The sequence below is a fragment of the Microcaecilia unicolor genome, chromosome 10 (genome assembly GCF_901765095.1).
Source record: "Microcaecilia unicolor chromosome 10, aMicUni1.1, whole genome shotgun sequence".
In the NCBI taxonomy this organism is placed as follows: Eukaryota; Metazoa; Chordata; class Amphibia; order Gymnophiona; family Siphonopidae; genus Microcaecilia; species Microcaecilia unicolor.
The window spans coordinates 110,988,579-111,013,579 of record NC_044040.1 but is presented as its reverse complement, the minus strand read 5'-3'; the positions used below and the strand labels follow the sequence as shown (position 1 = coordinate 111,013,579).

The following is a 25,001-nucleotide window of genomic DNA, read 5'->3' as shown; positions in this document are numbered from 1 at the left end:
CTTTTACCCTCGGTCATCCAGCAGCCCAACCGATTCTTTTGCTGGCTTCCTGCTTTTAATATACCGAAAAAATTTTTTACTATGTTTTTTTTGCCTCTAATGCTATCTTTTTTTCGTAATCTCTCTTGGCCTTCTTTATCTGCGCCTTGCATTGGCTTTGACACTCCTTATGCTTCTTCTTGTTATTTTCAAACGGTTCCTTCTTCCATTTTCTGAAGGCATTTCTTTTAGCCCTAATAGTTTCCTTCACCTCACTTTTCAACCAGGCCAGCTGTCTTTTGGAGTTCCGTCTTTCTTTTCTTATTAGTGGAATATGTTTGGCCTGGGCCTCCAGGATGGTATTTTTGAACAGCGTCCATGCCTGTTGTACAGTTTTTACCCTCTCAGTTGTCCCCCTAATTTTTTTTCCACCGTTCTTCTCATTTTATCATAGTCTCCTTTTTTAAAGTTAAACGCTATTGTATTTGACTTCCTGTGTATAGATACTTCAAGGTTGATATTAAAACTGATCATATTGGGGTAAGAATGCAAGATGGCGCTGTGAATGGACGCACCTGTGTTAGCTCCTGGAAGTTGCTCTGTTTGTAGGTCCTCTTCGGTGCCTCCGTCGCCTCATCAAACATGGGGAAACGGAGGGGAAAAGTGAAGGAACATCCCTCAGCTCCTGTGACTTCTTCGGCGACGAGGCAGACAACTTTGCAATTTTTCAGACAGCAACTGGGTCCTCAGGGTTTTTCGACCCCCTCTGCAACTCTCGGCGCTTCGGCGTCGATTGAGAATGGAAACGGGGCTTCCCTGAGCCCAGCAGAACGAGTTGCTCCACACCAGCCTGGAGGGGAGTTGCTGGCAGCTCTAACAGAGAAGGAAGCCGAAGGGGCTCAGCTTGATCTGTTTGAGGGAATGTCTGCAGTAACGGAGGCTGAATCTCAACGCCGAGAACTATTGCTACAATCAGCTTCAAAGGTATTGCCCCAGGCCATAGTTTCTAAACTTGCTCGTGTTGAAGATCAACCTCACTCTTCTCCAGCCATTAGTGGTGTGAATAGACCAGCAACTGTGACAGAGTCACTATGGGACATGGTTTACAGCATTCACACTTCTATGCAAACTACTTTAAAAATGAATACTTCTGATATAAAGACTCTTTCTGAGGCTGCCCTGCTTCAGGCGCAAAAGACTGCACAGCAAACCTTAGATTTGGAGACTGTGAACACTAAAATTCAAGAAATGGGATCTGTAGAAACGGCTTTGGTTAAGGATAATAATTTCCTACATAAAAGATTGGAGTACCTGGAAAACCAGGCTAGAAGACTTAACCTCAGGTTTCTTAACTTTCCCAAATCACCTTTAATTTCCCCTTTGGATATGGTTAACAAATATATGATTGATATTCTTGGAATGGATAAGGACTCACTGCCTCCCCTTACTCGGGCTTATTACATCAGGAGTGGTGGAGTGGTGGAAGAAAATCCCCCGATAGCAGGGGAAGGAATGGATCTTACTTCTTTCCTTGAAAGTTCATTGGAGATAATTACTCAGAGGTTGACTCTGCTTGTTACTTTTGTGCTGGAGCCTGATAGAAATGCCGTATTAAGGCTTTCCTTGAGACACTTAGAAAATCTGTTTTTGGGCTCAAAAATTCGCATTTTTCCTGATCTCTCAAGGCCTACACAGATGAGATGGAGGGCCTTTTTGGAACTCCGCCCTAGGGTGGTGGCACTGGGAGCAACTTTCATATTATGTTTTCCTTGTTATTGTAATGTAATGCTTGAGGGTAAACAGTTTCAATTTGTAGACCCAAAACAGTTAAAAGAATTTCTAGATGCTAGAGTGGAATTGAATGTTGTGTGCCCTCCCCTAAATGCAGGCTGGGGTCTGAACCAGAGGTTGTAACCATTAGTTCGTAATTATTGCTATATGTTTTATTTTTAAATTCTAAATTCTTGGATTCCAAATTTCCTAAACTTGTGGACAGAAAGGCTGTTAATGATATTTCCTTTTATTTCTTTTTTGCCTCTTGTATAAATGCCGATTGCATACTCACGTATTGTGATGATATATTGAAATATATGAATAAAGGAATAATAAAAAAAAAACCTGATCATATTATGATTACTGTTATCAAGTGGCCCCAGTACCATAACGTCCCTCACCAGATCATGTGCTAAACTAAGGACCAAGTCTAGAATTTTTCCTTCTCTCGCCGGCTCCTGCACCAGCTGCTCCATAAAGCTGTCCTTGATTTCATCAAGGAATTGTACCTCTCTAGCGTGTCCCGATGTTACATTTACCCAGTCTATATTTGGATAATTTAAGTCACCCATTATTATCACATTGCCCATTTTGTTTGTGTCTCTGATTTCTTTTATCATTTCTGCATCTACCTGCTCATCCTGGCGAGGTGGATGGTAGTACACTCCTATCACCGTCCTTTTCCCTTTTATTCATGGAATTTCAACCCACAATGATTCAAAGGTGTGATTTGTGTCCTGCTGAATTTGTAATCTATCTGAGTCAAGGCTCTCGTTAATATACAATGCTATCCCTCCACCAGTCCGGTCCACCCTATCACTACTATATACTTTGTACCCCGGTATGACAGTGTCCCACTGGTTATTCTCCTTCCACCAGGTCTCAGTAATGCCTATTGTATCCAATTTTTCATTTAGTGGAGTGGAGGAGTGGCCTAGTGGTTAGGGTGGTGGACTTTGGTCCTGAGGAACTGAGTTCAATTCCCACTTCAGGCACAGGCAGCTCCTTGTGACTCTGGGCAAGTCACTTAACCCTCTATTGCCCCATGTAAGCCGCATTGAGCCTGCCATGAATGGGAAAGAATGGGGTACAAATGTAATTAAAAAAATATTCCACCTCTCCCATCTTATTTCTTAGACTCCTAGCATTTACATATAGACATTTCAGAGTATGTTTGTTGTTCCTATTTGCCTGATGCTTAGTACCTGACACTACTGATTTGCCATCTTTTGTCTGATCTTTAGTTGTATTTAAGGGCACCTGGCCTACCACGATCTGTTGTGCAACCTCGCTATCCAGAAACCCTATCTTCCCTGTTTGTGAGGTATCTTTGCAAGATACCTTATCCCGAACCATGCGCTTTTGAGCGACTGTCGGCCTTCCCCCCATTTCTAGTTTAAAAGCTGCTCTATCTCCTTTTTAAATGCTGATGCCAGCAGCCTGGTCCCACCCTGGTTAAGGTGGAGCCCATCCTTTCGGAATAGGCTCCCCCTTCCCCAGAATGTTGCCTAGTTCCTAACAAATCTAAAACCCTCCTCCTTGCACCATTGTCTCATCCACGCATTGAGACTCTGGAGCTCCGCCTGTCTCTTGGGCCCTGCGCGTGGAACAGGTAGCATTTCAGAAGATGCTAGAGGATCTGGATTTGAGCTTTCTACCTAAGAGCCTAAATTTGGCTTCCAGAACCTCTCTCCCACATTTTCCTATGTCATTGGTACCCACATGTACCAAGACAGCAGACTCCTCCCCAGCACTATCTAGAATCCTATCTAGGTGACGCGTGAGGTCCGCCACCTTCGCACCAGGAAGGCGAGTCACCAGGCGATCCTCATGTCCACCAGCCACCCAGCTATCTATATGCCTAATGATCGAATCACCAACTACAACAGCTGTCCTAACCTTTCCCTCCTGGGCAGCATTTGGAGACATATCCTTGGTGCGAGAGGATAGTACATCCACTGGTGGGCTACAGGAGTACTTCCTACTTCACCAGGGTGATGCTCTCCTTCTAGGAGAACTCCCTACTCCAAGGTAGCACAGGGCTACCAGACTGGAGGTGGGACTTCTCTACAACATCTCTGCAGGTCTCCTCTATGTACCTCTCTGTCTCCCTCAGCTCCACCAAGTCTGCTACTCTAGCCTCAAGAGAATGGACACGTTCCCTGAGAGCTAGGAGCTCTTTGCATCGGGCACACACATATGACATCTCAACAACTGGGAGATAACCATATATGTGACACTGCCTGTATTGTTGTGAAGTTTTGTGTTTGTTGCATCACCAATAAAAAAAAATTAATCATACCTTAGCACCCATGACAGCAACCTCAGCTGTGGGCCATGCGTAGTTAACATCTCCACGTAAGTGCTTAGAGCTCATAACATCATATGCTCCTCCATAGGCCTGAAAGAAGCAAAGTACATGAGAGGTGGTTGGCAATTCATCCTCATCACAAATAGTGTAGGTCTGTAAAGACCAGCCATGGAATAAATGACATTTAACTTAAAACATATAAAACACTCACTAACACAGCAAGCTACTTCCATTTCTATTTCTCAAACCTACAAATATTATCAAAGTATACAAATATATCTTTAAACCTGGAAGATGTAACGGCTCAATTTGACAAACTTGAAGAGTAGCAAATTGCATGGACCGAATGGTATTCATCCCAGAGTACTGACAGAATTGAAAAATGAACTTGCAGAACTATTGTTAGTAATATGTAATTTATCCTTAAAATCAAGCATGGAAGATTGGAGGGTGGCCAATGTAACGCCAATTTTTAAAAAAGGTTCCAGAAGTGATGCGGGAAATTATAGACTGGTGGAGTTGATGCCGGGCAAAATGGTAGAGACTATCACAAAGAACAAAATTACAGAGCATATTAAAAATCATGAATTAATGAGACAAAGCCAACATGGATTTAGTGAAGGGAAATCTTGCCTTACCAATCTACTACATTTCTTTGAAGGGGTGAACAAACATGTGGATAAGGTGAGAGTCAATATTGTGTATCTGGATTTTCAAAAGGCTTTTGACAAAGTACCTCATGAAAGACTCCAGAGGAAACTGGAGAGTCATGGGATAGGAGATAGTATTCTATTATAGATTAAAAACTTGTTAATGGTTTCGTAATACACTGAGTTGGAGACACAGATCAACTGCTGGGATCCACTTCAGTAGCTTGCTACATACAGGTGGAGGTTGGATCCCGCCGATACTGCAGGACTCTCATATAATGCCAACGGCGAAAGCAGTTTGGAGATGGATTTGTCGCCTTCACCAATTCTCATCACGGACCACTCCATATTTGACAATTTGTGACAATCCAGACTTCCCGCCAGGAAAGATATATGGTGTATTCCGCCGTTGGAAAAGCAAAGGGTTAATTTACATAGCACATGTGCTGACCGAGGAGGGGCAAATTCAACCATTTGAAGAGCTGAAGTCTAAATATTCTTGCCGACAATCAGAATACTTTCACTATATACAATTAAAGCATTATGTTTCTGCTCTGGAGTGGCAAGACCTGACGGAGGACGTGCAGGAGGAATTGTCTGATGCGTTCTCCTTACAAGCACAAAATAAAGTCCCGCTCCGGATGCACCATAGGCACATTAGAGACACAATACCAGAACCTGATTACATGGGCCTGGCACAAGCCTGGACCGCAGACTTAGGAACAGAGATCTCCTATCAAATTCTTAAAACGTATGTCTTGTCTTTGCGGGGCTCTTGCAGGATGATGTCACATTGGGAATTGCAATTTAAGTTTGCTATGCGTGCACATATTCCACCAAGAAGGGCCTTCCATATGGGAGCCTCGTCCGATGGGGCCTGCTTGAAATGTGGTGAGATGGGGGTTCAGCTAGGCCATATGTTTTGGCACTGTGCAAAAATAGCAAAGTTCTGGAGAAGCCTCCTACAACATATATCCCTTATGTGGAGGGTAACATGGTGTTGTGAGCCACGATTGCTGTTTGGCATTCCGGGATTGGCGTCCCCGATCCCAGCTGGTTATAGAGGATTTACAAATCGGGCAACAACTGTAGCGAAGAAAGTAATACTAAGAGTGGATTACAAATAAAACACCCACAGTTCATCAATGGAGATGCAAAATGGTTTGTCTAATGAGGTTTGAGAGACGGCTGGTGGATCAGAAAGGAACCTTTGAAGAATCAGATTTTTGTAAGATATGGACTCCATTTTGGTTGACATTGCCTCCGGCAGTAAAAGGACCTATACTAAATTTTTGATGTATACAATAACATAAATAAGAGTTTGCATTATGTAAGTAGAGTGAATACACAGATGTTTAGGTATCATAGATAAATAAGGAGAAGAGAGGAATGTTTTTGGGTGGGGGGGGGGGGAAGGGGAAGGAAGAGGGGGGTAGGAGGGCGGGAGGAGGTTAGGTATAGCTTGTAAGATTGTATTAAAAATGATGATGTGATAGTTTGATGTTTGAAGTTTGATTCCAGATTCCTATGTTTCTGGATACTGTACTGTATTATACACTCAATGACTGATAGCATCATCAATAAAAATTTATTTACAATAAAAACTTGTTAAAAGATAGAAAACAGAGAGTAGGGTTAAATGGTCAGTATTCTCAATGGAGAAGGGTACATAGTGCTGTTCCCCAGGGGCAGTGGCGTTCCTAGGGGCGCTGACACCCGGGGCGGATCGCCGATGCGCCCCGTCCCCCCGGGTGCAGCGCCCCCCCCCACGGTGAAATAACCCCCTGGGTGCAGCGCGACCCCCCGGCGAAAGAACCCCCCCCCGGGTGCACGCCGCGCGCCTGTCGGCTCTTCGTTTCCATGCTCCCTCTGCCCCGGAACAGGAAGTAACCTGTTCCGGGGCAGAGGGAGCATGAAAACGAAGAGCCGACAGGCGCGCGGCACCCCCCCAGCAGCATGCACCCGGGGCGGACCGCCCCCACCTTGGTACGCCATTACCCAGGGGTCTGTGCTGGGACTGCTGTTTTTCAAACATATTTATAAATGATCTAGAGATGGGAGTAACTAGCGAGGAAATTGAATTTGCTGATAACCCAAAGTTAATCAAAGTTGTTAAATCACAAGATGATTGTGAAAAATTAAAAGAGAACTTTACGAGACTAGGAGACTGGGCATCCAAATGGCAGATGACATTTAATGTGAGCAAGTACAACGTGATACACATGGGAAAGAGGAACCTGAACTATAGTTAAGTGATGCAAGGTTCCACATTAGGAGTCATTGACCAGGAAAGGGATTTAGGTGTCATCGTTGATGGTATGTTGAAACCCTCTGTTTGGTGTGTAGCAGCAGCTAAGACAGCAAATAGAATGTTAGGTATTATTAGGAAAGGAATGGAAAACAAAAATTAGGACATTATAATGCCTTTGTATCGCTCCATGGTGCTACCGCACCTCAAATACTGTATGCAATTCTGGTCACCGAATCTCAAAAAGGATATAGTGGAATTAGAAAAAGTACAGCGAAGGACGACGAAAATGATAAAGGGGATGGGATGACTTCCCTATGAGGAAAGGCTAATGGATAGGGCTCTTCAGCTTGGAGAAAAGACGGCTGAGGGGAGATACGATAGAGGTCTATAAAATAATGAATGGAGTGGAATGAGTAGACGTGAATCACTTGTTTACTCTTCCAAAAATACTAGGACTAGGGGTCAAGGAATGAAGATACGAAGTAGTACATTTAAAACAAATCAGAGAAAATATTTCTTCACCCTGGAATTTGTTGTCAGAAAATGTGGTATAAAAGCAGTTAGCTTAGCAGAGTTTAAAAAAGGTTTGGATAGCTTCCTAAAAGAAAAGTCCATAACCCATTATTAAGATGGATATGGGGAACGTCCACTGCTTATTTCTACGATAAGCAGCATAAAATGTATTGTACTGTTTTGGGATACTTGTACCCTGAATTGGCCACTGTTGGAAACAGGATTCTGGCCTTGATGTACCTTTGATGTGTCCCAGTATGGCAACACTTACGCACTTACCTTATCATGGTTGTTTGGATGATCGTCCTACTGGGTGATGGACCAAATTAATTACTGTAACAGATGTTATCTACATGTAGCAGGATAAAGTCACATGTTCCCTCCCATTACCCTTTAAAACTGGTATTTCTTAAGAGGCCTGCACAGAAGTGTCATACATGACCAGAAGTTTTCTAGGCTTTTTCTAAGCTGTGTGGGAACTGGGAAGCTCTCCGTGTTGCTGGTGCAGCATAGTTTACTACAGCTCAAACAAAAGAACAGAGGGAGTCAAAACTGGGATCTCCTCACATATAAACAGAAATAACAAATAGAAGAAAAAAAAAGTTAAAAACTAAATACAGTGCACTCCATTTAAGTGCACGTCGGACAAGCACATACTTTGTTTAACTGCATGCCGTACTTTGGTCCCGTTTTTGGCGTCATCAATTTCTATGGGGACAAACTTCGGTTCAGCGCACCACTGATAAGTGCAAGATTCGGTTATATGCAGGAAAGACTCCGCATAAGCGCACGCATGGAATATGGAAGCTGATTGGCACGTGACAAAGGAGCGGTAAATATGAAATCTCGTTGGTTAACTGCCACAGGCAGAATAAGCGAAAGAAAGAGTGTACACTGGAGTCGTCTCGTCGTCATCGCGCAACTGTAAGATTTTAATACTGGCTGAACGAATAGAAATTCTTAAAAAACTAGAAAACAAACAAAGTCAAGCATCTATTGCTAAAGAATATGGTGTCAATCCCAGTCAAATTGCACGTATCTTGAAGCAGAAAGATCAGCTTCTGGAAGACTGGCAAAACAATACAAATCCACACAGGAAACAAAAACGGGCGGGAAAAGCTGAGGAGGTAGAAGATGCTCTTCTTTGGTGGTTTTCTTAAGTCAGGAGCAGACAGTTTCCTGTCAGTGGTCCACTGCTTATGGAGAAAGATAATTAGCAAGCTGAAAGTCTTGGACTAAATGAATTCAAAGCCACTGCTGGATGGTTGGAAAGATGGAAGGAGAGGAACAACATAAAATTCAAGAAACAGCATGGTGAAAAACAGGATGCTTATGACTTTGGTGCTGAAAATTGGGTTGTTTCAGTTCTTCCTACCATCTTGAATGAGTTTGCACCTCGTGACATTTTCAATGCTGACAAAAACGGTCTCTACTGGCGAGCGATTCCTGATGGAGCACTTGCATTCAAACAAGCTGAAACTACAGGAAGTAAAACGTCGAAGGACCGACTGATGATCCTCCTTTGCTGCAATATAGATGGGAGTGAGAAGTTGGAACCCCTCGTCATTGGAAAGAGCAAGCAGCCCCGTTGCTTCAAGAATGTTAAGAGATAAACATACGAGGGTAACGCAAATTCATGGATGACTGGGGAAATTTGGAAGCAGTGGCTAAAGAAGTTAGATACTAGAATGCGGGCACAAAAGCGTCAGATTTTGTTGCTTTGTGATAATTGTGCTGCACACTGTGATGATGTCAGGCTGTCTAACGTCAAGGTGGTCGTCCTGCCACCGAAACATTACCTCTCTGATCCAACCTATGGATCAGGGCATAACAGCCAATTTCAAAAAACATTATTGAGTTCTTGTGCTACGTCGTCTGATGAGCATTATGGATGACCAGACTGGCAAGAGTAAACGTGCTATTGAACTGGCTCGTAATCTATCACTGTTGGATTCCCTACATATGCAGAAAGAAGTCTGGAATCATTTATTTATTTGTTGCATTTGTATCCCACAGTTTTGTTGTCTGGTATTTAGGATGGATCATTGTGGTATGCCTTTTTGAACAGGTTGGTTTTTAGTGATTTTTGGAAGTTTGTTAGGTCGTGCATTGTTTTTATGACGTTTGGTAGTGCATTCCATAGTTGTGTGCTTACACAGGCAACCATTGTGAACTGCTACAAGCAGGCAAGCTTTGTTAAGGATGTGGAGAGGGACGAAACAGATGCAGCTGTTGCAAAAGCATCAGATGAACAGGCTATTGACATCCCAGCCGGTGTTATTGAAGAGGAGTTTCATCACTACGTAGCTGTTGATTACGATCTACAAACAGCTGATGACAGTACTGATGTCCATGATGTCCAGATATGCGTCTACACGCAGGCAACGGCTGATGATGAAACAGATGATGAAATGAGCAGCGAGGCACATGCTGATGAAATTCAACAACCTCCTATTACTTTTGCAAGAGCGCTGAAGAGTCTCAACACCGTGCGGGCCTATCTGGAGGCCACTGGATGTCAGTGCTATGACAGTTTTTACCGTCTGGCAGACACAAGAGTGTACAGAGGACTATGACTGATTACTTCAAGTAAGCCTAACATCATTTAATGGAGACTGATACTGTACGTATAATAAACAGTACTGTACATATGTTTATCAGATGTCAAGCTTCTTTGGGTCACAACGGTTAAGTGCACGCTCCGGTTAACTGCATGTATTTCTTTGGTCCCAGACCCTTGCACTATTGCGGATTGCACTGTATTAAAAAGGATTAAATGAAACAACTTACATATACATAAGAAAGGCCAAAATATAAATACGCAAATTAATACTCACACTAGCTATACTAAGGTTATTGTTAAATATAGCTATTTATGTATTCCATTCTGAAGAACAGAAATCCTTAAAAACAGTCACAAAACTTCCTGCACTGATGGAATGGAAAATTAAACTTCCTGGATGCCAGAGGCTATCACAGTTGCAGAGTGTATCTGGAGAGTTTGTATGCTAACAGTAGGATAAGCCCCTATTCTGTAGGTAGGTACTTGAGTTGGCAGAAAATTACTAAATAGCAATTATTCTGGACACGTTTCTAGGGGATGAGTGTACCTCTTATTTGGCCCTTAGGTTTCTGCCAGACTGACTACCAATGAAAGGGAAAAATGCCACAAATGGGAATATATTATTTATTATATATACATATAAATAACAATATAGTAAATGCAAGGCAAGTTACAAAAATATATTTGTGCACTACAAAAATCTAGATCACCACTAAGAGATAAAGATATCTGATTGTAGATAAATAAACTGTATGTATGAAAGATTATACAACTATAATATATTGTGAAAATACACGCTTAGCAGCTAGTTATACCACTATGGACCACAAATCCTGAGACAAACCAGTCTTACACAGACAAAACCATGGACTAACAATACCCCTGAACTATAGGTAGTAAACTCTGCTTATCTCTTACCCTGCAGTCCTTATTGCAGACTTCCAGTGGTGAAGAATCAGATTTTTACATTGAGACTCTAGCAGAAGCCTCTGCGAGTCTCAGTCTAGGAATAAAATCCAAGGTCTTTACTCTGTTTACTGATTACACAGTCTTTTGAGTAAGGCCTTAGTGCTGCCACGGAACTGACCTTGTCAGCTTTATCAGAAGGAAATTCAGTCCACTGGTGTGTTTAGGAAAATCAGTCTCTCTCTCCTCTCAGCAATCTATCCACCAACAAGTTTTCTGTTCTTCTTTCTCCCTTTCTCTTCAGTCCAACATTGGCACCTTTCTGGGTCAGGTGATACCTATGGAGCAATCACAAATGATATACTTCTGTCCAGCAGAATTCATGGTGCACAATGCAAGGCCTTGTGATAGCAGCAAAGAAAGACTTATCCAGTCACGAGGCTTATGATAGCAACCTCCCTTTTGATTCACATGTACTCCTAGAGCTATTGTCTCTGTGAAGTAAGCTCCTCTTCTCTTCCCAGGAGATAACTGGAGGCTAGTTAGCAGTAAATGTGTCCTTGGATGAAGTCATCATGGGTATGCCAAGCAGTAATTTTCCTTTGTGAAAAGCTGGTTTCTGATGGTTTCAGATGTATTCTGGACACAGGCTATAGAATCCACATTAGTTGGTAAAAGATGATTCAGGCATGGACAGGCAAAAGACCAGCAAAGGTGAAATAGCAAGAAAATACTCCTACAGGTTGTATAATGATCTTTCACCTTTGAGCCAAAAGGTTTTGTGAAAGGGATGTCTGCCAGGCAGTCATTTATTTATTTACATTTGAAATTAGAGGACCTGGAGAACTGGGCTCGAAGGAAGAACCTTAGGGTGACAAGGCTCCCAGAAGCATTACAACACACATATTTTTGATGATTTTACAGGAATCAAAGGACACCCCCCCTCCCCCCCCAGTTCTCACCTCATTGCTCTAACCATTAGGCTACTCCTCCACTCCACTGGAACCAACACAACATACTCCCAATTCCCGTTTGTTTCAAAGCTTGTAACAGCAGCTTATGACTTACTATATCAAAAGCTGCACTAATATCCAGTGGTAATAAAATAAACTATTTTGGTGATCTTCTAAAGTACACAATGAGCACAGGAAGTTCTTTGTAGGCAACCTTTGGAGCATTAAGCAGTTTCTGCGAAAGTATGATTCATGTCCTACAAGTCAGGGGCGTAGCCGGACACCCAATTTTGGGTGGGCCTGGGCCCAAGATGGGTGGGCAGAAGAACTCTGCCTTGTCCCCCAAGTGATTTGGTCTCTTCCTCTCTCACCTGCCTGCCATATGATCTCTCAAACATCCCCCCTCCTCTGCATACCTTTCAAATAGTTGATTTTCACCGGTGGCGAGCAACAGCTAATACACACTGCTCATGTTGACCCTACATCCTTCTCTCTGATGCAACTTCCTGTTTCTGCATAGGCAGAAATACACCAGAGGGAAGGCTGTGGGGGCTGCTGCAGGTGAAGATCTGCTATTTACAAGGTATGCAGGAGACACAATTGTTGGGAGTTTGACTGGTGTGGCTTGGGGATCCCTGCCAGCCACATCATAGGTGTGCTGCTACTGGGTGGGCCTGAGCCCAAAGTGGGTGGGCTCAGGCCCACCCTTGGCTACGCCACTGCTACAAGTATTATCAATGTGCCCCTGATATAGGCATTTTACATGCAGGTACACATCAGGCATACCGTTAAAGATCTGAATTACTGGACCTTGACTCACACCATTATACAATATAGTAACATAGTAGATGACGGCAGTCTGACCAACAAGACAAACTTATAGTATAAGATATGATGGCATACGTATATTTGATCTTGATTTGTCCATGCCATTTTCAGGGCACAGACCGTAGACGTCTGCCTGGAACTGGCCTTGTTCTCCAGTTACTTAAGCCAAATCTGTTCGGCCATAATCATGGCATAGACTGTAGAAGTCTGCCCAGCACTGGCTTTGCTTCTCAATTATCGGTGTTGCCATCAAATCACCATTAAGCTTGTTTAGTTCCATGCCTTCTATACAGGATTCCTTTGTGTTCATCCCACACATTTTTGAATTGTTACCGTTTTCATCTCCATCACCTCTCGCGGAAGGGCATCTGTGAAAAAGTACTTCCTGATGTTATTCCTAAGTCGGCCTCTCCCCTCAACCTCAATTCATGTCCTCTAGTTCTACCACCTTCTGCCTCTGGAAAAGGTTTGTTTGTATATTAATACTTTTCAACTATTTGAATGTCTGTATCATATCAGCCCTGTGTCTCCCTTCCTCCAGGGTATACGTGTTCAGGTCCTCAAGACTCTCCTCATACGTCTTGTGACTTAAACCCCATACCATTTTGGTCGCTTTTCTCTGAACCGTTTCAAGTACAAAGGTTGCTGTTTTATCTTTGGCTACTGGTTGCTGTTGTGCTGCTCTTGCTTTTTTGGACTTGACAAATGCCTTTACAAGTGTAGTAATTGCTCATACTATGGGCACAAATTGGCAGGAGCTGCAAGACCTGGGAACATAGTGTTTGCCACTGGAACCAAGAAAGCCTCAAGAGATTTTGGCAGTGTGTGAGTTGAGATTCTTTGGAACCAAATGTTTAACAAAAAACATTTAGCCAATGAGGACAAATAACAGGAGAACACCTCCCAAGCCTAAACTTTCCAGGACTCGAGTAAGCATTAAAGGCTTGCAGAAAATAATGTGTTTCAAGAAGGGTTTTGAAATGGGGATATGTTTCAGTGCTGAGGATTCATGCTGTTTGTGCTGCTTTGATGTTTATAGGTCCTCACGACTCACTGTCACTGAAGAGGAGGTATGCCTTACCCACTTAGGCAGCTTCTCTCTGTTGACCTTATGAGAAGAATGGGTGCTACTCAGCACTCTCATCTTTGGCTCCACTCAAATCAGTTTTGGAACATCACAGAGCTACCCTCCATAACTCTTCAATAAAATCTCTTCCAAGCATCAGCTTCTACAAAAAAGGACTGAACTGTGGGGCTATAGAGCATACAGGCATGCTTAGAAGACCATTTTAATCTACTTGAGCTTTGAGAAAGTAGGGTCCATGTCAATGCTGTTGGATAATGTCACCTATAAGAGTGTCTGATTTCCATCATTGAATGATATCTCCCTATTGTATGGCTGATTGTCCAGCTGTCTTCGAAGAACATTTATTGCAGTTAAGTAGCTTAGTTTTCCTCTTATCCCATGACAATCTGGGGACAGACTTATTAAAAGGCTTTTGAAAATCCATGCATAATCCTCTGGCAGGAAGAGGAGCCAAGATAGTTCTGTGAGTACAGCACATGGCGCATCTGTTAGAGTGGATCAATTATCAGTTGACTTTTGGTAGATTATCAAAAAAAGATGGAAATATAGTATTGTTAAAAATAGTAAGCTCAATATTGCAGATGTTATCAACTATCATCCTGTGAAATTAATTCCCTTATTTCTTAAAATAATGGAGTGTTTGGTGACAAACCAATTAGACGATTTTTTGGAAATTATTTACTTTATGACTCAGTCTGGCTTCCGTAAATATTTCAATACAGAGACAGTACTTGGCGCTTTGCTAGCAGAGGGTAGAATGCTCCTAGGTAAACTACTCAGGGCCATTATCCTACAGTTTGATTTATCATGTGCCTTCAATTTGGTGGAACATCAATTGATGTATTTTGGATAGTTTTGGTATTGGAGGTAATGTACTATCTTGGTTTGCTCTTTGCTGGTTTTCTCACTTTAGGGATTTATAGTGTGAGATTTCCACAGGGTTTCCCCTCTGTCACCAACTTTATTCAATTTACTGATGTCCTCTTTAGGTCTGGCATTAAGCTCTGATGGTTTTAAGGTTTTTAGTAATGTGGACGATATTATAATCCTACCTGTTGCTCAGACAGTTGAAGATACAGTGGTTAGGATAAGTGCCTGCATTCAACTAAGAAGTTCTGAGAGAAGAGGACATTTTTCTGGGTGCGTGAACATATTTTGCTCTGTGTTTTGGTAACTTAAAGACTAGGGTTTAAAAGAGAAAGTGTAGGTTATTGATACAGGCAGAATTAAAAAAACAAAAAAAAGCAAACTATTTACTAGTTTCCATACTCTTTCCCCATAGTTTTAAAACAAATTTTATGACACAGCATTTACAGATAGCCTGTAGAAGGCACAGCAGGGTCTAGTTCACTCTTAATACCCACCTATCCCTTGCACAATTCTTCATTTATAGTCATTATTCTAATTAGGATAACAAGAGGAGTATTTTCATTACAGTTTTAATTAGTGGGAGATCTGTGAGAAGACTAATCAGTCATCGGATCATCTGCTGGGGAGCATGCCTGGTGGTTTTTATCCCCACGGAGGGGGCATCCCTAAGAATGTGTACTACAGAGTAGTGCATTGTTGTGCATCGTAATTTTGCCAGAAAACCCGTGCTGGCTTTCGCAAGCTAAGCCCGAGCTGAATATTCGTGGAACACCGGTGTGCACCTTGGGAGGCCTGTTGTGCCTGCCAAGCCTGCCTTGAAGGTGACCACGTGGTTGAACAGCCCTGGCCCTGACGATTGCTATTTTCGTGAACCAGTACACCGACGGATCACCGTGAAACCCTTCGAGTCTAACATACGTTAGTGACTTTGTTCACGCGACTGAACGGCGGATATTGGTGAGTTCATGATTACCACCCACCTCCATAGGCCGTAATAAGTCATCTCAGTCATTCAACTACCCAACCCGAGCTGATCATTTGTGGAACACCGTCGAACACCGCAGTGAGCCTTTCAGAAACCGTTGAGCTTATCGAGTTTGCCCTTGAGAGTGACCACGCGGTTAAACGGCCCCATTAGATGACTACAAATTCCACCAACTTCCGTGAATGCTGCTGAATTGACCTGGCCCTATTGAGGAAATCTTGCTTTAACTTCTGCCTGTGAACTCAGCCGACCCGGTGATTAACATCCAGTCTCCAGTCTTCATTCCAGCGCTAACAGTTCTAACTATTGAGGATAGCTTGCTAAAACCTTTGTTGAGAGCCCATCCAACCTGGTGGTTAGCATCCCATCTCCAGTCTTCATTGAGCACTAGCAGTACTTATCATCCGAACAATACTGTAAATCACCCTGACTGTTTCTTATCAACTTGAAATTTACTGCTCCATCAGATTTTCTTCTTCCTAACTGCGACGACGTAATCAGTGGATGGTAACTGAACTGAACACGAGAAAAATCACAACACTAGGAGAACCACGCCACGAAGCGACGAAGGACCCGGGCCCAAATCAAACCTACTATTAATACTAAGACCTACTGAAAGTTAATGCTGTCTGGACTGAGAATTTATATTGAGAACATCAAAGTTAATACTGTCTAACTGGCTATACAAGCTATGCTGTTTAGAGTGTGAACTTAAATCGTGAATTCCATCTGAACTGCATACAGTTAATGCTGTCTGGTTGCCGATTTCTACTCATCATTTACCTCTCTTTGTTTTTTCCTAGCTTCCATGTCTGTCCTGTTTTATGGCTATATACCTGCATAGCCATACCGTGTTTAAGGGCTGTCCTGTTTTATAGCTATATAACTGCATAGCCATACCGTGTTAAGGGGTATTTTGCCACCAAATAGGTTGTGATTTTGAATGGATATATCTTTATAGTTGCTCACAGATAGCGTTTTTGGATGGCTGCTGCCTTCTATCCATTATCTTCACCTCACTGTTCTCCCAGGTCCCATAACTGCCTTCCTCGTAGTCATACACTTTGAACAGTAAGGAGTTTATTCACTTTTATTGCTCTTATTTTTATTTCTTCAACTTTATCAACTCTTGCTGACTTTTTGCTGGTCACTCTCTCTTACTGCTTCTACTACTGCACATTGCATTACCCTGATTTGTATTTATCTTGTATTATTGAATTGTATTTATCTTGTATTATTGGCTATTACCTCTAAATGCCTATACTATCCTCCTCCTAGTTGCTCTGAACCTATCTGAACCTCCACCTCCCTTCAGCTTAATCTGAGCATATCTGTACCAAAATCTGTTATTCTTATGGCTCCAGTAAACCTTCTCTTCTTGGCACTATCCCTTCCCAATCTGTTTCTACATATGAAACCACTTCACACCGCAGTAGCACATTGTCCTCCCTCTGTATTCATCATCTCACTATTCCTCTCTTCACAATCTCTTTTACCCCTCCCCCTTCTTCACAGCTCTCAACCTTCAACACTTCCTTGCTTCCATTCACCCCTCGACTTTTTACCTGAATACATCTCGCCTTTGTCGCTGTCGTCATACCTCTCCTACTCTCCTCCGTACTCTCCTACTCCTTCTCCTGCTCTCTGCTGGTGACATTAATCCCAATCCTGGTCCCCCACATCAGCTTTCATCCTATTCGTGTAGGCCTCACCGTGATACCTCCCAGTCTAATTTCTGTTCCTCTCCACCCCCCCTTCTTCTCTGCCCTTCTGTTGTGCTCTATGGAACGCCCGCTCTGTCTGCAAACTTTCCTACATCAATGACCTCTTTATCTCTCGTACCCTCCATCTGCTTGCCCTAACTGAAACCTGGTTTTACCATGAAGACTCTGCTTCAGTTGCAGCCCTATGTCATGGAGGTTATCTTTTTTCCCATACTCCTCGATCGGTTGGCCGCGGATGCGGTGTCGGGCTGCTATAGAAATGATAAGTAGTAGTAGTACTCTCACCCTCCTGTAAATTTCAACCCATTCTTTCACCTCAGTCTCACTGCTTTTCTTCCTTTGAAGTCCACTCGATCCGTCTATTCGTTCCTCTGCCTCTCCGGGTAGCAGTCATTTGTCGACCCCCTGCTAAATCCCCTTCTTCCTTTCCCACTGACTTTGATGCCTGGCTCTCCTTCTTTCTTGAACCTTCATCTCCTTCCCTCATTCTTGGGGATTTTAACTTTCATGCTAATGACCCCTCTGACTATTATGCTTCTCAATTTCTTGCCTTAACATCCTCCTTCAATCTTCAACTGTGCTCCACCGCCCCAACTCACCAGAATGGCCACTGTCTCGATCTTATCCTCTTCTCCAACTGCTCACCCTCCAGTTTCCTTGCAACTCTCCCTCTCTCTGACCATCATCTTATAACGTTCACACTTAAACACCCTCGTCCACAGTCCCGTCCTATTCTAACCAATACATTTAGGAATCTACAGGCTATTAACCCTTCTACCCTGTCCTCCAATATCTCAAATCTCTTCTCTACTGCTATGTCAACCAAGTCCGTCAATGAGGCTGTCTCTTCCTATAATACTATTCTGTCATCTGCTCTGGACACACTCACTCCTCCCGTGTCTCGTCCCATAAAATGTACCAAACCCCAGCCTTGGCTGACCCCTACAATCCGCTACCTATGCTCTTGTGCCCGCCCTGCTGAACGCCTTTGGCTAAAATCTCGTGTCCATGCTGACTTCATACACTTCAAATTCTTGCTGACCTCCTTCCAATCTGCTCGCCTACTTGCCAAACAGGACTATTATATCCAGTTGACTATCTCAATTGGTTTGAACCCTCGACATCTCTATGCCACGCTAAATTCTCTCCTCAAAGTGCTTTCTCCTCCAACTCCCCCTTCACTTTCTCCCCAGACTCTGGCTGATTACTTTCATGAAAAGGTTCACAAGATTAAACTTGAATTCACAACCAGCTCTCCTCCACCCCTCCTTCCCTTAGTCCACTCTCTCAACCCTCCTACCCCTGCCTCCTTTTCTTCCTTTTCCGAAATCACTTAAGAGGAAACTTTACTTCTTCTTTCCTCCTCAAAACTAACTACCTGTTCCTCTGATCCTATTACCACCCACCTACTTAACACTATCTCTCCTACTGTCATCTCTTTTATCTGTCATAGCCTCTGCGACTGTCCATGATGCCTTCAAACATGCCGCAGTCACCCCACTCCTCAAAAAACCTTCACTGGATTCTACCTCTCCTTCCAACTATCGCCCCATCTCCCTCCTCCCTTTCTTATCCAAGATATTAGAATGTGCTGTCCACCGTTGCTACCTCGACTTTCTTTCATCTCAAGCTATTCTTGATCCACTCCAATCTGGCTTTCGCCCCCTTCATTCAACTGAAACAGCACTTTCTAAAGTCTCCAATGATCTATTCCTGGCTAAATCCAAAGGGCTCTATTCTATCCTCATCCTTCTCAATCTTTCTGCTGCTTTTGACACTGTTGATCACAGCCTACTCCTTGGCACGCTATCCTCACTTGGATTTCAGAATTCTGCTCTTTCCTGGTTTTCTTCTTATCTCTCACAGCGTACTTTTAGTGTATACTCTGGTGGATCCTCCTCTTCCTCTATCCCGCTGTCAGTGGGTGTACCTCAAGGATCCGTCCTAGGACCTCTCCTTTTCTCCATGTATACTTCCTGCTTTGGTGCTCTGATCTCATCCCACGGTTTTCAGTATCATCTTTACGCTGATGACTCCCAGATCTACCTCTCCACACCAGAAATCTCGGCAGAAATCCAGGCCAAGGTATCTGCCTGCCTGTCTGACATTGCTGCCTGGATGTCTCACCGCTACCTGAAACTTAGTATGTCCAAAGCTGAATTCCTTATCGTCCCACCTAAACCAACCTCTCCCCTTCCTCCATTCTCTGTTTCTGTGGACAAAACGCTCATTCTTCCTGTCTCATCTGCTTGTAACCTTGGGATCATTTTCGACTCCTCCCTCTCCTTCTCTGCACATATTCAGCAGATTGCTAAAACCTGTCGTTTCTTTCTCTATAATATTGCAAAAATTCGCCCTTTCCTTTCAAAGCACGTTACCAGAACCCTCATCCACACTAATCACCTCTCGCTTAGACTACTGCAACTTGCTTCTCGCAGGTCTTCCACAGCCATCTCTCTCCTCTTCAATCTGTTCAAAATTCTGCTGCACGATAATATTCCGCCAAAGTCGCTATGCTCATATTAGCCCTCTCCTGAAGTCACTTCACTGGCTCTCTATCCGTTTCCATATACAATTCAAGCTCCTCTTATTGACCTATAAGTGCATTCACTCTGCAGCCCCTCACTACCTCTCCACCCTCATCTCTCTCTACACTCCTTCCCAGAAACTCCGTTCACTAGGTAAATCTCTCCTAACTGCACCCTTCTCCTCCACCGCTAACTCCAGACTCTGTTCCTTTTATCTTGCCGCACCTTATGCCTGGAATAGACTTCCTGAGCCGCTACGTCAAGCTCCATCTCTGGCCGCCTTCAAATCAGGACTAAAGGCCCACCTGTTTAATGCTGCTTTTGAGTCCTAACTTTTCACTTGTTCGTAACCTTTATTTTAGCTTCCTCTCTTCAATAGTCCCTTATTCCTATGTGTCCTATCTGTCTGTCCTACCCTTATCCCTTATTTGTCCTGTCTGTCCTGATTTAGATTGTAAGCTCTCTTGAGCAGAGACTGTCTCTTCTTCATGTTCAATTGTGAAGCGCTGCGTACGACTGGTAGTGCTATAGAAATGATTTGTAGGAGTAGTAGTAATAACATTTAATTAGTTTCTCAGAGGCAAACACTAAATAAATTACACATTATACCATAAACAGGGCTGTGCCAACACGGTAAGCGGGGTAAGCACCGCAGGGCGAAGCCAACCTCTGGAGGGCGGCGCCCAGGTCTGCTCACTTGCAAAATCTTTTACCTGAAGTTGTGATTCTCCTCTCTCCCCTGGTTTTCCTTCTCCGCGTCAGAAAGTGAAGGCAGCCCAGCAGTGCTAACTGAGGCAGACACGCTCTGCTAAAGATGCTTCAAAGAGTACAACCAGTGCTATATATGTCTTTGGTGTGGGAAGAACTCCTCATTCAGGGTGAGCTTGAACAACATTCAAATTAAAGAGAACAGGTTTGGAGGGAGGTGTGCAAGTGAGACTGGGAAGAAATAAAAAATAAATAGTGTAATTGCTTGTTAAAATCTGTAAGTGGTTCAAAGGTTTTTTTTTTTTTTTTCTGAGCATGTACACAGAGGAGGGACTGCATAATTATCAGGTAACCTGGGATACATAACTACATAAGTAATGCCACACTGGGAAAAGACCAAGGGTCCATCGAGCCCAGCATCCTGTCCACGACAGCGGCCAATCCAGGCCAAGGGCACCTGGCAAGCTTCCCAAACATAGAAACATTCTATACATGTTATTCCTGGAATTGCGGATTTTTCCCAAGTCCATTTAGTAGCGGTTTATGGACTTGTCCTTTAGGAAACCGTCTAACCCCTTTTTAAACTCTGCCAAGCTAACCGCCTTCACCACGTTCTCCGGCAACGAATTCCAGAGTTTAATTACGCGTTGGGTGAAGAAACATTTTCTTTGATTTGTTTTAAATTTACTACACTGTAGTTTCATCGCATGCCCCCTAGTCCTAGTATTTTTGGAAAGCGTGAACAGTCGCTTCACATCCACCTGTTCCACTTCACTCATTATTTTATATACCTCTATCATGTCTCCCCTCAGCCGTCTCTTCTCCAAGCTGAAAAGCCCTAGCCTCCTTAGTCTTTCTTCATAGGGAAGTCGTCCCATCCCTGCTATCATTTTAGTCGCCCTTTGCTGCACCTTTTCCAATTCCACTATATATTGCTTGAGATGCGGCGACCAGAATTGGACACAATACTAAAGGTGCGGTCGCACCATGGAGCGAAATAACAGCATTATAACATCCTCACACCTGTTTTCCATACCTTTCCTAATAATACCCAACATTCTATTCGCTTTCCGAGCCGCAGCAGCACACTGAGCAGAAGGTTTCAGTGTATTATCGACGACGACACCCAGATCCCTTTCTTGGTCCGTAACTCCTAACGTGGAACCTTGCATGACGTATATACCTACAGCTAAAAGCCATTTCATTGGCTGATGGTTCAAACAGTAGGTTCAAACAGGAAGTTTAGCTGTGTAGAAGAGCTGGTAAGTGAAAATCTGATTGCTTTTGTGTGTGTATTTACTAAATGTTTTGTGTGTAATTACTAAATGTTTATTTCTTATATATCTCCACCATTCATGATGTATTGTAAGCCACATTGAGCCTGCAAAGAGGTGGGAAAATGTGAGATACAAATGCAATAAATAAATAAATATAAAACATTCTGCTTGGATAGGAAGAGTTTGTGATATTGCACAGCATGAAAGATTAGGCAGCAGTGAGCTGTGGTGCAATCTGCATGACAACAAAACAAATGCAAACCTCAATGCACACAGAAAAAAATGTTAGTTCCCTGTTTGGGGGGGGGGGGGGGGGTCAATCGAGGTTTCCTTGTGTGGTGGGAAGGAACACTTTAAGACAAACAGTACTGCTGAAAAGAAAACAAAAAAAAACAGTGTGAGCTGGGGAGATGAAAAACTCCTGGAGACAGGACAGAGGAATTAAGATCGTGGAGTGTGGGCAGTCTGCAGAACATTGCCACAGTAATGTAAGATCGGTCTCAGAAGAGTCAAGAGCTGCAGCCTGCAACTGGTCCAGAAAGTTTAGGAGTTAAGTTTCAACCCTGGCTGCAGCACAGCAGTAGGGCAGGCTCTGAGGCTCAGGAGACGTCCTCCGTGATCAGTGGTCAAACAAGTGTCAATCAGTGTAGGGTGCCGGTAGGCAGGCAGGCAGAGCAGCCGGCTTCAGTTTCAGCAGCAGTACTGCCGGCCGTGGCCGTCCTCTTAGTCAACTCCAAACTCCTTTGCCTGCCAACCAATGATGCGTGCACTGCACGAGGATCTTGCGTGCATGGTGCAGGTGCAGCAGCAGTTCCCAAAACAGTATTTTCAAGCCAGCACAAGTAGATCAGCCTGATCAGGCACAGTGCAGTTGCCTGCTGGCCCGTCATAGGTCATGTGACCAAACTGAGAGAGAAACCCGGACAAAGAATGAAAACCGGGAAACCCGCCCGGACTCCCGATATTGCCCTCAAAAAGAGGACATGTCCGGGGAAACCCTAAATATGTGAAAATACATTTTACTTTAATGAAATTGCTAAACTTTAGAGTCAGAGACTTATCAATGAGGGATACATACAGTGCTGTTTTTGTGCCGGTACGCGCCGGTACAGCGTACCGGCACCTTTTTCCTGAGGTCCGGCTCACTTGCCCGCTCCCTTCTGTTCCTGCTCTTGCGCTCCAAAATCTTTTACCCGAAGTCGCAATTCTCCTCTCTCCCCTGCCCTCCCATGTCCAGCAATTCTCTCTCCCCTCCCCTCCATGTCCAGCATGTCTCCTCCCTCTCCTGCCCTCCCCTCTCCATGCTGGACATGGAGGGGAGGGCAGGGAAGAGAGAATTGCTGGACATGGATGAGAGGGGAGGGCAGGGGAGAGAGGAGAATCACTGGACATGGATGAGAGGGGAGGGCAGGGGAGAGAGGAGAATCACTGGACATGGATGAGAGGGGAGGGCAGGGAAGAGAGATTCTCTGGACATGGATGGATGGAGGACTTGGCGGAGAGAGAGGAGAAATGCTGGTTTTGGATGGAGGAGAGGGGAGAGAGAATTATTGCTTTATATGGATACAGGGGAGGGACGAGAGAGGAGAAATGCTGAACATGGATGGAGGGGATAAGAGAGGAAAAGTGCTGGACATGGATGGAGGTGAGGAAAGAAAAAAGAAGAAGATGCACATGGATGGAGATGAGGGAAAGGGAAGCGAGGAGAAAAACTGCACATGGATGGAGATAAGGGAAAGGGAAGAGAGGAGAAAAACTGCACATGGATGGAGAAAATAGGCAAAAGCTGGATCCACGTTATACCTCCTCCAGTCAATTCCACAGAGAAGGACACAGCTTTTACTTATGGATGTAGGGCAAGAAATGAAGAATAAAGGAGGAAAGTAAAGAAATAAATGGAAAGGAAGCCCTGGAAACGGAGTTAAGAGAACAGATAGAGAGCAGCAGAATCAGAGACTCAGACCAATAGGGATAGAAAAACAAAGTCACCAGACAACAAAGGTAGAAAAAAATCATTTTATTTTCATTCTAGAGTTTGGAATATGTCCACTGTGAGAATTTACATCTGCTATCTTATTTTGCAATGTATAGCAATTTGTTTTCTAAGAATACTGCTGACAATTCCTGCCAGTGTGGCAAGTGGTGAGCGATCATTTTCACGGTTAAAAATCCTAAAAAATTATTTGCGATCAAGTATTTCACAAGAAAGGCTTGTAAGCCTTGCCATCTTGTGCTACACGGGGGGGGGGGGGGGGGGGGGGGAAGAGAGGGGGGGCGCCAACTGATAGTCTGCAGGGGGGCACCAGAGACCCTAGGCACGGCCCTGACCATATAATCTTAAAGATCTATATATTCACTTAATATCCCTAGAACCTTAAGAAGTTTTAATTAGACGACTCAAAAATACTAAGATGCAGAAGGCAGTCAAGCAGTGAGACGGGTCCTACACAGTCTTTTGAATTGAGTATCACATATATGATTATTTCCCAGCTTGTGAGAGTTTATATGTGTGTGTTTGATGCAAAGAGCTTCTGGCTCTCAGAGAACGAGTCCAATCTCTTTAGACAAGACTTAGAGGAGTTTAGGGAGACAGAGAGGTACACAGAGGAGGCCTACAGGGACATTGTAGAAAAGTCCCACCTCCAGTCTGGCAGCCCCTGTGCTTATTTGGAGGAGGGAGATATCAAAAAAGGAGAGCATCACCCTGCTGAAGTTTGAAGTAATCCTGTAGACAGGACCAGCCAATCAGGGGATGGAATACCCTCTCGCACCGTGTATGTATCTCCAGGAGCCTCTGCCCAGGATGGAAGGGATAGGACAGTTGTCGTAGTTGGTGATTTAATTATTAGGCATGTAGATAGCTGGGTGGCTGGTGGACATGAGGATCGCTTGGTCACTTGCCTGCCTGGTATGAAGGCTCCTAGATAAGATTTTAGACAGTCCTGGAGATGAGCCAGCTGTCTTGGTACACAAAGAAAAATGTGGGCGGGAAATTCTGGAAACCAAATTTAGGATCCTAAGAAGAAAGCTGAAATCCAGATCCTCCGGGGTAGAATTTTAGAAATGCTCCCCATTCCATATGCAGGGTCCAGGAG

The 25,001-nt window shown here is 43.7% G+C and overlaps 1 protein-coding gene across 5 annotated transcripts in view; it reads right to left on the bottom strand.

Moving 5' to 3' along the window:
* PCCB (propionyl-CoA carboxylase subunit beta) overlaps window positions 1–25,001 on the bottom strand; it is an 840,377-nt gene that overhangs the window by 110,604 nt on the left and 704,772 nt on the right. For all 5 annotated transcript variants that reach the window (XM_030215921.1, XM_030215922.1, XM_030215920.1 and 2 more), the window contains one exon: window positions 4,055–4,153. In XM_030215921.1, coding sequence (XP_030071781.1) covers window positions 4,055–4,153 — 99 coding nt within the window. The remainder of the gene's footprint in view (window positions 1–4,054; window positions 4,154–25,001) is intronic.